This window comes from Eptesicus fuscus, chromosome 10 (genome assembly GCF_027574615.1).
Source record: "Eptesicus fuscus isolate TK198812 chromosome 10, DD_ASM_mEF_20220401, whole genome shotgun sequence".
In the NCBI taxonomy this organism is placed as follows: domain Eukaryota; kingdom Metazoa; phylum Chordata; class Mammalia; order Chiroptera; family Vespertilionidae; genus Eptesicus; species Eptesicus fuscus.
In genome coordinates, this window is record NC_072482.1 from 93,719,907 (window position 1) to 93,732,797 (window position 12,891).

A 12,891-nucleotide genomic window follows, 5' to 3' on the forward strand; every position below is an offset into this window, starting at 1 on the left:
TTAAGCTTCCAAAGTCCTTTTTGGTAAATACCAGCAGCTGTTCCTTGAGCTCTCCAACTTCTCAGTAGTAACTGCTCACCCTAATGCACATTTCTTGGAGGAAAACCATCCTTAGGTTTCACTGGAGTATGAAGGTTTTTCATTTTATTTAGATAGGAGGTTCGGACAAAACGTGTTATGCAAACCAAAGATCTGCCCAGCAAGTGCCCCAGCCTCACACTGTCCGACTGCAGGGGGCACTGCGGGCTCCCGGGCAGCACCTAAGCCCGCTTCTGGGGTGATCAGGAAAGGGTTTCACAGCAAGCTGAGGGGTCCGGGGAGCGATAGGCAGGGTCACCTACCATCACGGAGTAATCAAGGAGCCATAAGGAGAACGAAGATTCGGGCCCTACTCTCAAAGAGCCGATGGCACAGTGCAATACACTGTAGTAGCAGGTCCTGTCATTCCCTCACCTTCAGGATTATGAAGAGATTCTACTTTTAACATTAGTTTTTCCCATAAAAATCTTTGTTGAATATTCCATATATCTCCTATTTATTTACTAAAGCCTCCATACCTTTAGTTGATCTTTTTTTAAGGTTTCTGCATGCAGTTTTCAGTCTTTTAAATGAAATGCCCCTTTCAGTCTAGCTAATAGAAGGGTTTTGTGTTCTTAATGCAACAGAGTTCACTGTTGATGGCTAATTTAGAGTTAGCCAATTAACCTTTGCCATCTAATCAACTAAATGAAGGGTGGGGAGTGGTAATACCAAGGTTATATGTTTGTGGAGAAATGTCAATCTATGGCTGAAAAGAATAACAGGATTAGAATCTAGATCTCCCTAAAACTGAGAAACTAAATATAGAAGTTGACGTTTATCATTAAATGCTAGGTATCGCCAACCAGGTGTCTAATGGCCAGGAGTTCCTGCAGAGGGAGTACCTGCTGAGTCCACAGGCACCACGTGGAGTCTGATCATGCTCCCGATGGAGGTTGGTAGTGTCTCGACGAAGTTCAGCACCTGGAAGTTTCTGTCTTTAGCCAACTCCAGAAAGTCACCCTGCAGTGCCTTCAGCGCGGGAGAATCTGTAAATGACAGAGAATAAGCCTGTGACAGGTTGTTTATCCAACTCACAATAAAATACATTAACCTTCCAAATTTAGAGGGAAGATCAGGGTTCTAATTTGGATGGTGGCTCGTTTACCGTCTACTTCCTTAAGCTGAGAGTAGAGGGCTAAACGCAAAAATGAGCGGCCAGTTTTGGGGGGAGAGCTCCCACATTACTGCTGACAGGAAGCAGCCCCCAGTGTGTGGGACTTGGGGTCCCCCCCGTGTGCTGGCTGGCACCCCACACCCACCCTTCAGCACAGCCTCCCATCCCTCAGCCTCAGTGTGAAAGGACTCCCACGAAGCACCGGGTGTTAGAGGAAAGCTGACAGCCCAAGTCAGACCTGAGGAGCAAACAGGAAACCGGACGGGGAAGAAACAGAGAGAAACTTAAAACCCCCACTAATTTGTCTCTTTAGAATGATTTCAAAAGATAATGGATCAACGAACAAGAAACTGCTTATGAAAATAAAATTTGACTGCAAAAATAAAATTCCACAAAAGGTTCAGAAGATAAAGTAATTCTCTCTGCATAAAGGTGAGAGAAAACAGGAATAAAAAGACATCTGGCACATTAAGCCCAAGCCGAGGGCTCCACATCCTGACCCACAGGTGCTCCAGAGAGAAAGAAAACGCTTACTAATGAAAGCAAATGCAGGGTGGGCAAAAGGAGGTTGACAGCTGTGACTATGCAAACCCAGAGTTTATTCTTGTATTATTATTTGTTAGTTTCCTTATGAACAACTGTAAACCTGCTTTTGCCCTGCCCTGTATATAATGCTTTACAGTTGATATGGTGAAAATCTTCAACGCGTGTGCATATTTTAACAGTTGATGATTTTCCAAATTCATGGAAAAAAGCAATTGGTAATTTGGAATTATACTTAAAACAAAACATTATATAATTTAAATTTTTAAATATTTCACATAGTATTAAAATTGTTATATTTGAACAAACAATGGCTTAAAAAGGGGAAGTATCAAAGAAAAGCCAGACGCAAACTGAACATTTTCCGTGAGAGTCTAAACACATTCATATGCAAACAGTAAAACGAGATGATCTAGTCAGGTTAGAAACTGTCTTTTTCTCCCTCCCCAGGCAATTGATGTTAATACAGTCCCAGTTTCCCTCAGGACAGAGATCAGTGTTACCCTTGCTGAGCTCCTTGACTTCCAACGAGGGAAAGAGAAGGTAGCGGACGTTCACAGAGTAGTCGGCCAGGTGGGAGCCGTGGTGCGGGACGCTGTAGAAGATGATCCCGCGGGTGTTGTCTATAACCGTGCGCATCTCTGGGTTCTGAGAGGCTTCCAACAGCATCTTCTTGACAAGAAGGCCTGGCCACGGAGAAGACAAAAAGGCAGAAGCTATTTCCTCCCCTCCATTGCTCTTAAAACCCAGGATATGCAAAACAAGAAATACAGAGAAGAGAAGCTTTCTTTAAAAAGTTTAAGAATAATTCTCTGTAGTCTAATAAACAGGCCTTAAAGTATCGACACTGGATAATACTCCCTGTCCTCTGGATCAGACTCTCACCTACAAACAAGATTCTAGAAGCTCATCTGTATCCCAGGCTGCACTGTCCCACAGAAGGCGTATCAGGTCTATGTTACGTGTCCGTCAATGAAGCGAAAATGCAGCTGCCAGTCCCCCATCCTGCCCACAGCGGCCCACCGATGCCCTCCGTTAGGACAGTACTGATATTCCAAAGCACAGTCCATGAAGCCGACTCTGTGCAAAACAAGCTTCTGTGGGAAATGCACCCAGGAAGGCGCCTTCTGTGCCCCGCGGGCGTGGAGCAGCAATGAAACACAAGGTCACGGAGATGGCGGCACTGCCTTCCTCTCAGCTGAACGCTGCACTCGGCGCCTGCGCATCTCAGCAGGTGCACTGGCAGCAGCGCAGAAAGGCCCTCTGTGAGGCGGGTGGCGAGACTAAGAACTGGACTGGGGACAGGGCTGGGAGATGCCCCGCAGCAGGCGAGCACAGGAAGCCGCAGAGCGGGCACCTGCAGGGCCGGGTGGGCAGGCACGAAGGGGCTGGGGCTGTGGCTGTGGCACTAGAACAGTCAGGGACTCTGCAGTGGCTGGGGTGCAGGAAAGAGAGGGGAGCCCTGGGACCAGCCAGGAACAGTCACGCGTCAGGCTTGTAGAAGCCAGGGCTTCTGATGCTTATTCATTACCATGACATGACAGCATTAAGTTGTCAACCTCACATCCCTTTTATATGGTTTGTCACCAGCTGCCCCTTCTTGACAAAGGACTCGCACGGAAGGAGAAGAGTAATTGTGAAACGCCTAGCTGTACAAGAGCATTTATTTAGGGGGAAAGGGTCACTCGAGTAGACAGAGAGCTGCAGTAACTCAGGTAGCCTGCATGGCCGACAATGCCCTCACAATGCTCGCTTCACAGCGATGACACGCACTTACCCCCCATGCTGTGTGACACCCAGACCATCGGCCTGTCCCCGACACCAGCAGCTCGGAGCTTTTGAAGAAGTTCGTTGCTCCTGAACGCAATGGACTTTCTGAACAAATGAAAACAGCAGGCATGACAGGAGGCTACTGATCGCCCCAAAGTGTGCTACCCAGTCGTTAAGGTAAGAACTTTTGTTTATTGGACCAATGCTACGAGCTGCATCTGGAATCAGGCATACCCCTATTCTCTCTGCTCAACTTCTGCAATTGCTCATTCCCCGTTTCCAACTTAGTCACACGGCATAGTTGAGAGTATCTAAGCCCAGAACAAGCCATTCATGTACTAAACAAGCATTGTTTGAGCATCTAATACGAGTCTAGCAATTTTCACAGGTTAAAGGTCGGTCTCACACCAACTGCCCCCAGCACTTAGGACATGGGTCTTTTCTCATTAGTGGCCTCTCTCTTGTGATTCGCCTACATCAGTGGTCGGCAAACTGCAGCTTGCGAGCCACATGCGGCTCTTTGGTCCCTTGAGTGTGGCTCTTCCACAAAATACCATGGCCTAGGTGAGTCTATTTTGAAGAAGTTGCGTTAGAAGTTTAAAAAATGTGGCTCTCAAAAGAAATTTCAATCATTGTACTGTTGATATTTGGCTCTGTTGACTAATAAGTTTGCCGACCACTGGCCTACATGAAGGCAGCTGTCATTGTACTGAGTCGTTGTTGTACTGAGGCTGAAAACATTATTTTAGTCTGTTACTTAGAAATACCAGAAAGTTATTAGAATGAGAGCATTCAAAATAAGTAATTTTCAAAATGGGAATGTCAAAACTGTCTGGTCTGGAAGTTTCCAACTGTTTACCTGTAGAATCCTTTCTTCAGAATAAGGGCTTGTCAGAGTCCTCTGGGTGAAATGGGAAGGAGCCCTGGGTCCTGTCTCCCCGCCCTCAGCACCGTTATGGGCATCTAGGTGGTGGCCATTCAGACTCAGACTGAGTCTCCCAATTTGTAGACCAAGCTCTCCAGACAAGTAATGACTTGTCTAAGATCACACAGTGAGTCAGAGGTAGAACTGGCTACCGTCTAGGTCCTAAGCTGAAGTCCCGTGCCCTTCCTGTATGTACAACTGCACGGGTGACATGCAAGTGACCTGAGGAGCCTCTATTGCTCGGCATCGTTTTCTGTGTGACTGAACACAAAAGCAAAAGGCGCCACGTGTACGTCAGGAGTGAAGGGTGCTTTGCTGTGGGGGCCGTGGTCCTCCTACTAGAGTAGCTGTGAGTGAACCCCGTTAGGACCCAACACTGACACCCTAAGTCTATGCGTTAATTCATGTGTGGCTAACTCCTCGAGAAGAGAGAGAAACAACGGTTAGTTTTTCCTAAGAAGACACCGTCTCCATCCCTGAGGGCCCACTTGTGGCCTGGCCCTCGCCATCCCAAAGCTCCCGTTACCTTTCTGTCGGGCACCTCGCTCTCCAGTCGCTGAGGCTGGTGTCGTACTCCACGGATATAATCCGGAGAGCGGGACAGTCTCTTGCTAACCATGTCTACGTAAAATAAAAGGTACAAAAGAACATATATGACTTTCCACGGCCCCTATTATTTCCTAGTAACTGAAATTCATAACTAAAGGACTCCTGCAATATTGACTAAAAATCGCACTGACCAGAAAAAAAAGGCCAGCATTTTATCTTTCCAAGTCTCTGGTCACAGGTGGCATGAGTATTTGTAGCGTCAGGCCAGTAGGTGTCCAGAGGATACTCTGTTTTAATCTGCTACAGCCAGAAGCAAGGCCTGCTTTTGAGTCTGGATCAAATTGGCTTTTTGAAAGCATTTCACAGACAGCTATGACCGCAGGACAGACAGTATGGTCTGATGGTTAGAGACTCGGCCTGAGCACTCAGAGCCATTCATTACAGTCCCAGTTCTGTCTCTATGGACCAGGCTCTGTCGTTAGCCCCACACTTCAATGTCACCACCGAGGAAAAGCCATTCTTCCGCTGACAAGCCTTTGTGAAGGGGAGCGGGCAGAGCGGGACAAGCCCCGGGCACTCTCCACATGCTTCCAGCACCAATGCCACTGAGCTCAAGAGCTTCCACTCAGGGACTGCATCTCAGGGTTAGGCTCTTTGGAAGAAACAATGTCAAAGAAATCCAAAGTAGAATTACTTCTTCAAAGTCTTCTATTTTTATCATTATTAAAATCATAGAACTAGCCAACTACCATGCATGTAATATCCTATTTGTTGTATTATATATATATTTTTTAATGTATTTTTATTGATTTCTGAGAGGAAGGGAGAGGAGAGAGAGATAGAAACATCAATGATGAGAGAGAATCGTTGATTGGCTGCCTCCTGCACGCCCCCTATTGGGGATCGAGCCTGCAAACCGGGCATGTGCCCTTGACCAGAATTGAACCTGGGACCTTTCAGTCTGCAGGCCGACGCTCTATCCACTGAGCCAAATCAGGTAGGGCTGTATTATATGTTTAATTGAAGTGAATGATTACTGGCCCTTGTCCCTATTTTTTTTTTTTACTTATTAGAATATTCTTTTAGAGTCATAGACTGTACACAAATTACACAAGGTGATAAGCCCAGCTGTTCTTGTAACATACCATAGGTATCACTAAGGGAAAGAAACACTGCATAGAAAAAAATCCCAGTAAAAATAGAAAAGCAAGTCACAATGAGGGCTCCAACAGGCAGTGACACACAGTGTGTCGTGACAAAGGTGGCCTACCAGAGTCAGCCGTATACTTACCTTGGGCCAACATGTTGTATACCTGGTTTCATCCCCTGAAACCTTTTCAGTTAGAGCCTGGTCCTGCTGACGCCACGTCTTGAATGCTGCTCCCATAAGGCCGTGAATAAAAAGGACATCTGCTTTAATGGGCTGACTAACAGGGGAGAGAGTTTTAAAAAGAAGCAGAATGAACACATTATTGTTTTGGTGAGAATCTACATAGCACACTCTGTGGATGGTGCTTAGCAGGGTTACGGGACATAAGATAAAAATGAAGGCAAGCTTTAGGAGTGCAGGTTTGCTAAAGAACCCTCCAAGGAGTTTTGGCAAAGCCATGCACAGAGTGTGCTCACTGCTCTATAGAAATGGGGACATTTAGCCACACGGACCAACTAAAATCAATTGCAGCGAGTCAAGTGATGAGAGAAGTGACAGATGTCAGATTGCCCTACAAAGAACTCCATGAGACTGTCCCACAAATCAATAAGTATTAAAAAAATTAAATAAGAATATGCTAGAGTAGTTTCAAAGTCAGCGTGCATAAAAGGGATTTTCAAAAATTTATCAAGGATAATGTTTATCAGAAATAGAGCGAATGACTTTTTAAAAAATATGTTTTTATTGATTTTAGAGAAGAAGGGAAAGGGGAGAGAGAGACATGGATGTCAGAGGGAACCATCCATCGGCTGCCTCCTGCACAACCCCTACTGGGGAGCGAGCCTGCAACCTGGGCCTGTGCCCTGACCGGGAATAGGACGGTGAACTTTCAGTTCATGGGATGACACTCAACCAACTGAGCCACTCCAGCCGGCTGCTAATGACATTTTAAAGTAATATTCTTTCTTTGGACATGACATTTAAAATATGTAGATAGTATATTACTTACATCTTTTTATAGGGCACACACAACTATGCAGCACACAAATACCATAGTATTTTACTTACAAATTGGAATTAAGTAGGCAATCCATTTTTCAAATTAAAAATAAAGTTTTTGCTCTTTTCTGAGTTAATATTTTAAAGTCTCTGACAAAATCCAAGAAATATGTAACTTTTTCATTGTGGTCCTTTCTGTCAATGACACAACTGGAAAAGGTGGCCAGAAATGACCTTGAGGAGGAGTGTGAGTCAGATTTATTACGACTTATTGCTTCCAGCACGTGCTTTTAAACCTGGCATCAACCTTTTCCAGTCCCTGGAGGCCAAGGCCCAGGCTAATGTGGGTGCCTGTATATAAATAATAACATCCTAGCTCCTTCCCATCCAGAACGACCTGTACAATCCGGATCAGTTAATGAATCTACGTGGAAAGGGCTCTGAGACAAAGAAATATGCGCACACAGTTTAAGTGCGACCTGTAATGCAAGGTGAAGGCCGCCTTCCTGGACCCAAGCCTTCGATGTGAAATAACCCTGAGAACTAGGCTCCTTCCATGCTCTGTGGCAGCCTGCGATTCTTCTGAGGTGAGGAGGACAACTTTCCGTATATAAGGTGTGACTTTCTTACCTGTAAGGTACTTAACTTCCCTAAATTACGCAGAAATAAATTGAAACAGGAAGCCCTGTGGGCTTCCCATCCCCACAGGGACAGAGGGGACCGCTGCTCTCTCACCTTGTGCGACACTGGGGGTGCAGCACGTACACGCCGTCCTGGTACTTTTCTCGCACCGTCTCTCGGTCTAGGTTAGCCAGGGTTCTGGCGGCATGTGAGGCCTCCACAATGTGGTGAGACTTCAGTGCTTCTGCCAGTAAGGAAACCCAGCCTGGCGAAGAGAACACCTCCTAAATCCCCATCATCCGTCTCGGGTGGTGCAGAGGTTTCAGACGGAAAATGATGGCCCTAGGTCCACCTGGCTTTCTCCGGGCTTTGGCGGAAAGGAGCATGTAGAAAGGAGCCAATGGCCCCAGCCCCACTGAGCTCCCAGCTGACAGCCAGTACCAACTTGCAAGCCCTGTGAGCAAGTGATCTGGAAAGTGCATCCACTGCCCACAGCTGAGCTGCCCCACTGATGCTGCGTAAGGCAGGTATAAGCTTTCCCTACACCGCCTTGCCCTAGTTTCAGACTTATGAGCAAAATACATAACTGCTGTTTTAACAAGTGAGTTCTGGGATGGCTTGATACATAGTAATATATAATTGAAACAAGAAAAAGGTTAAAATCAGTGATCTAAGTTTCTACCTTAAGAACCTATAAAAAGAGGAACAAATAAAATTTATTTGTAAGTGGTCCTTGATAGAATTTTCTGATCCCTCTTCTGATCAAAAGACACTCTTAAATGTAAATTCTTTATTTCTAATATATGTAAATGTAAGAACATATGCATATACGGTTGACCCTGAACAACGAGGAGGTTAGGGGCATTGGTCCCACCAACCCATTCTGATGAAAATCTTCATATAATTTTAGACTCTTCAGAACTTAAGTTGCCCCTGAGTATCTGCCAGGAATCGGTTGTAGGGCCCCTCGAATACCAAAATCCATGGATGCTCAAGTCCCTATAAAACTGGCGTAGATCAACTCAGCCAGTCAGCTCTCGCATCCTCGGACTCCCAATGGTGGATCTAAAATAGTACAGGTATTTATTGAAAAAATCCACATATAAGTGGACCCACATATAAGTGGACCCGCACACTTCAAACCTGTGTTGTTCAAGGATCAACTGTACATGTGCAGGTACGTTTGTAGATATGTATGTATGTGTGTGTTTTTTTATCACAGCTTTTTCCACTGAAAAAGTCAAGAATAAAGACACCCCAGGAGCAATAAGCACACACAGCACCCAGATCTTGGTCTCTAATAATCATTCATATCAAAGATATAAACATTTAGGTGGTCATCAGCAAAAACTGCGCTCATGTGACTGCCACACACTGATTATCTTAGGTGTCGATTATCTAAGTAACTAAGCAATTCCTTGCCCCGACACTAAAACAACATGCTGTAGGACCGATAACTTGCCCTAAGCAGTCTTCAGTCTGTTGAAAAAAATGAATATATCATGAGAGATGGAGGTAGGAGAACAAAGAACTGGATCCCGAATCCTCAGCACATAAAGTTGTTACCTGAGTGCACTATAGTTGAATGAAGATGTTCGTTCAAAGCCATATTCCCAATGATGCGTATTATATTTCTCTGTACTTTGGGGCAGTCCTTGTGAAGTTGGTACAGCTTCTGAAGCAGTTGCAAGCCTCCATTTGCCTCAATTGTATCACAGTGTGTGGGGATCTAGCACAATAAACAATGGAAGCCCACTTTATGTCATACACATTCACTAAGCAGGTGACAGCATGCGGCTGGGCAGCCAGGTGGCCCCTGCTCAAGGACAGAGACCCTGAGAGACCACCCAACCTCTCACCTCAGCTTACTTAACACACAAACCCCTGTCGACATGGGAAGTGCTTCAGAATCACTGAAAAAAATAAGTTATCTCACCAGGATTTCTGAAATTGTTATTCTGAAAGTTATTCTGTTTAGCTCTTGGTCAGAAATAACCTAACAGCATCGTTATTATAGAACTGTTTCAATTTCTGTGATTACTTTGATTGGCTTAAAACTACCTTAGAATCACAGCTATTGGGATTGTCTTAGCTCAGGAGTCAGAAAATTGTTTAAAGAGAATGATCTAGTACAAATAGAAAGAAAAGGGAATATGAATTTTTAATAGAGAAAAGAGATGAAAGAAGGCCAAAGGAAATATGTATACTAAGGTAAGGTGACAGAATGACCAGCACGTCATTGTGGTTAGCTGGCATGGCCTGCCTCTTTCCATCTCTAGTTGTACTCACTGACATGACACCATGTCACAGACGTCTATGCAACAATTTTCATTCTCTAAATTTTTATTAAATTTTATCACATTTTACATGCATTTAAAATATGCCTTTTAGACATCTATCGGTTGTGATGTGTAATAGCCTGAGAGGCTTCTGGAAAGGTTACTGTAGTCCATGCACTGCATCTTCTACTGCAGATGCATCTTCTGCTTCAGATACTAGACTAAATCACAAAAACTCAAGCTCGTTGTCCCCCATTCCCTTCAGCAGTCCGACATTTTACTAGCTCTGCTTTGTCCTTGATCCTAATTCCACAGGTGGGAACTAGGTGCCAAGAAAGCCCGTGTCCTGAGCCACGTCTGATGGTTCCCAACATTAAACGGGAGAGTTTAGGATGTGTAGGATGATGTTCCTCACCATGTGGGATGACCAGAACCACCAGCGGCAGCCTCGCCGGGGATGCCTGGCACAAATGTGAAGTCCGGACTGCACCCCACATCAGTAAATGGAAATTGCCACAGATGAGCAGGAAATGTGTTTATTTAACACGTGAGTAATTTTTACGCACGAATGTTTGAGCACCATAAGTTTGCTATTCTTTTTTTTTTTTTTTTAAAGAATGTTTATTTATTTATTTTTTTTAATATATTTTATTGATTTTTCACAGAGAGGAAGGGAGAGGGATAGAGAGCTAGAAACATCGATGAGAGAGAGACATCGACCAGCTGCCTCCTGCACACTCCCCACCGGGGGACGTGCCCGCAACCAATGTACATGCCCTTTGACCGGAATCGAACCTGGGACCTTCCAAGAACCTGGGACCTTCCAGTCCGCAGACCGACGCTCTATCCACTGAGCCAAACCGGTCTCGGCTATTCTTTTCTTTTTAAAATCAAACTATAATCATGATAGGAAGGTTGTCGTAAAGCCAAGAAGTTTGACAATCACTGACATATGCTATGGTTAAAATTTGGTCATTCAAGTGCTTTCTTTTTTCTATATTGACACATCTTGGACAGATGTTTTAATGGAAATTAACTACGTGATAATATTACTTGTAAAAATGATCTGAGGAAGGTAGTAAAAGACAGCATAACTCAAAGACAAATGCTGTATTTAGACAACGCATTGCTTTCTTCAAGTGTAAGTAAGATTACATCCATTTTTAGACATACTTAGCAGGAATGAAATTCATGTACTGCTGCTAAAACATGATTAGCAATTTGAACAAATGAATGGGGGAAAAGCAGAAATTTTACAACAAGCAAAAAGCTTTTTTTTCTTTTATAATAAATGCGGATAATTTCCCTTAAATGAACATGTGTAATTTTTTCAATGTGATCATGAAGATAAACCACATATGAAAATGTAAGTTACCTCAGAATGCTTTACTAAAGCTTCTAAACAGAACATTTCCACTGTCACTGACGGAACTTCTCCGAAGCTCTCAGCATAAGGAAGTCCATTTCCTCCAAAACACCACAAGCCACCCTGAAAGGAAGAAAATTAAAACTTTTACTGAAAACATGACTAATATTTTTTGTTGAACCAAAAAAAAATCTCTGTATTACATACAGTATTAGAAAGGACTAATACGTAGGTTCCTAAATATTATGGGGACTTTAGCTATGCAAACTGTTGCTTACTAGAATAGAAAACATTGAATTATTCCTAGAAGAGAGCAATCTTCTTATTAAATATATTTTTATTGGTTTCAGAGAGCAACAGAGAGGGAGAGAGAGAGATAGAAACATCAATGATGAGAGAGAATCAATGATCAGCTGCCTCCTGCATGCCTCACACTGGGGGTGGAGCCCACAACCAGGGCATGTGCCCTGACAAGGAATCGAACCTTGACCTCCTGGTTCATAGGTTGACACTCAACCACTGAGCCACGCCACCGACACAAGACCTTGGAAAGAGTGGAAACGCAGAAATATTTACAGAATGAGCTAACCTTCTGAGCCGCCAGACTCTGACTGCTTTCACTCAGAGCCAAAGATGTAAAATACTGGATGCACTCATCCAGCTCCGTTTGAGGTAAAGAAGCCAGCAAGCATCTGAGCTCCTCTTCAATGGAAGAATCCTGAAATAAAAGGAAAATAAATTCTTCATAATTAAGCTCAACAACTGAACACAACAAAAAGTACACAAAGAAAGCCAAACAAGCAAAAAAAAACAAACAAACAAACAAAAACACGCAGAGATAAATTAGTGCTTTTAGTCTCAAAAACAGTCACCCACCCAGGTAAACAGATCATTTAATTTTGAATGCTTTGCTTTCACATCTGCTACCCAATCTGAGGACCTCTCGCCAAGTACAGCTCTACATTTCACCTCCTGGGCTACTTCACTTCTTGATTCAAATCATTATTACACTTTCTAACTCTAGCTGGCTTTTAAAATCCAGAACTCATTACTATCTGATTCCCTAGTAACTTACACCTAGTATAATTGTTTTTCTAGTCTTCAAAACCTGGTAGCAACTTTTCAGATTTTTCCTTTTCTAGTCTAGGAAAGGTACTCAAGAAACATGCTCAAATATCTGTACTGCTGGCTAACAACTGGAATCGCCATGTATCAGACATCAGTAACTCCATGCAGTGGTTCTCCAGCTGTGTTTGGCGCTTCGGGAAACATTCCGCAATATCTGCAAACATTTTTGGTTGTCACAACTTGGAGTTGCTGCTGGAATCTAATGAGAAGAGGCCAGGAAGCTGTTAAACACCCTACAATGCATAGGACACCCTCCAATAAAAAGAATTATTTGGCCAAATATGTCAATAGTGTTGAAGTTGAGAAAAACTAATCTAAAAGCAACCTTAGATCAAGGGACCAATTCATGGATGCTGATATGCTATG

At 43.8% G+C, this 12,891-nt stretch overlaps 1 protein-coding gene across 5 annotated transcripts in view; it reads right to left on the bottom strand.

Annotated features, from left to right (window-relative positions):
* Window positions 1-12,891, bottom strand: part of SERAC1 (serine active site containing 1) — a 36,353-nt gene that overhangs the window by 3,533 nt on the left and 19,929 nt on the right. For all 5 annotated transcript variants that reach the window (XM_054722451.1, XM_054722454.1, XM_054722453.1 and 2 more), the window contains 9 exons: window positions 11,987-12,115; window positions 11,407-11,520; window positions 9,319-9,481; window positions 7,867-8,017; window positions 6,274-6,409; window positions 4,960-5,054; window positions 3,516-3,613; window positions 2,242-2,424; window positions 924-1,067 (listed from right to left, as the gene is read on the bottom strand). In XM_054722451.1, the coding sequence (XP_054578426.1) occupies window positions 924-1,067; window positions 2,242-2,424; window positions 3,516-3,613; window positions 4,960-5,054; window positions 6,274-6,409; window positions 7,867-8,017; window positions 9,319-9,481; window positions 11,407-11,520; window positions 11,987-12,115 (1,213 nt within the window). The remainder of the gene's footprint in view (window positions 1-923; window positions 1,068-2,241; window positions 2,425-3,515; window positions 3,614-4,959; window positions 5,055-6,273; window positions 6,410-7,866; window positions 8,018-9,318; window positions 9,482-11,406; window positions 11,521-11,986; window positions 12,116-12,891) is intronic.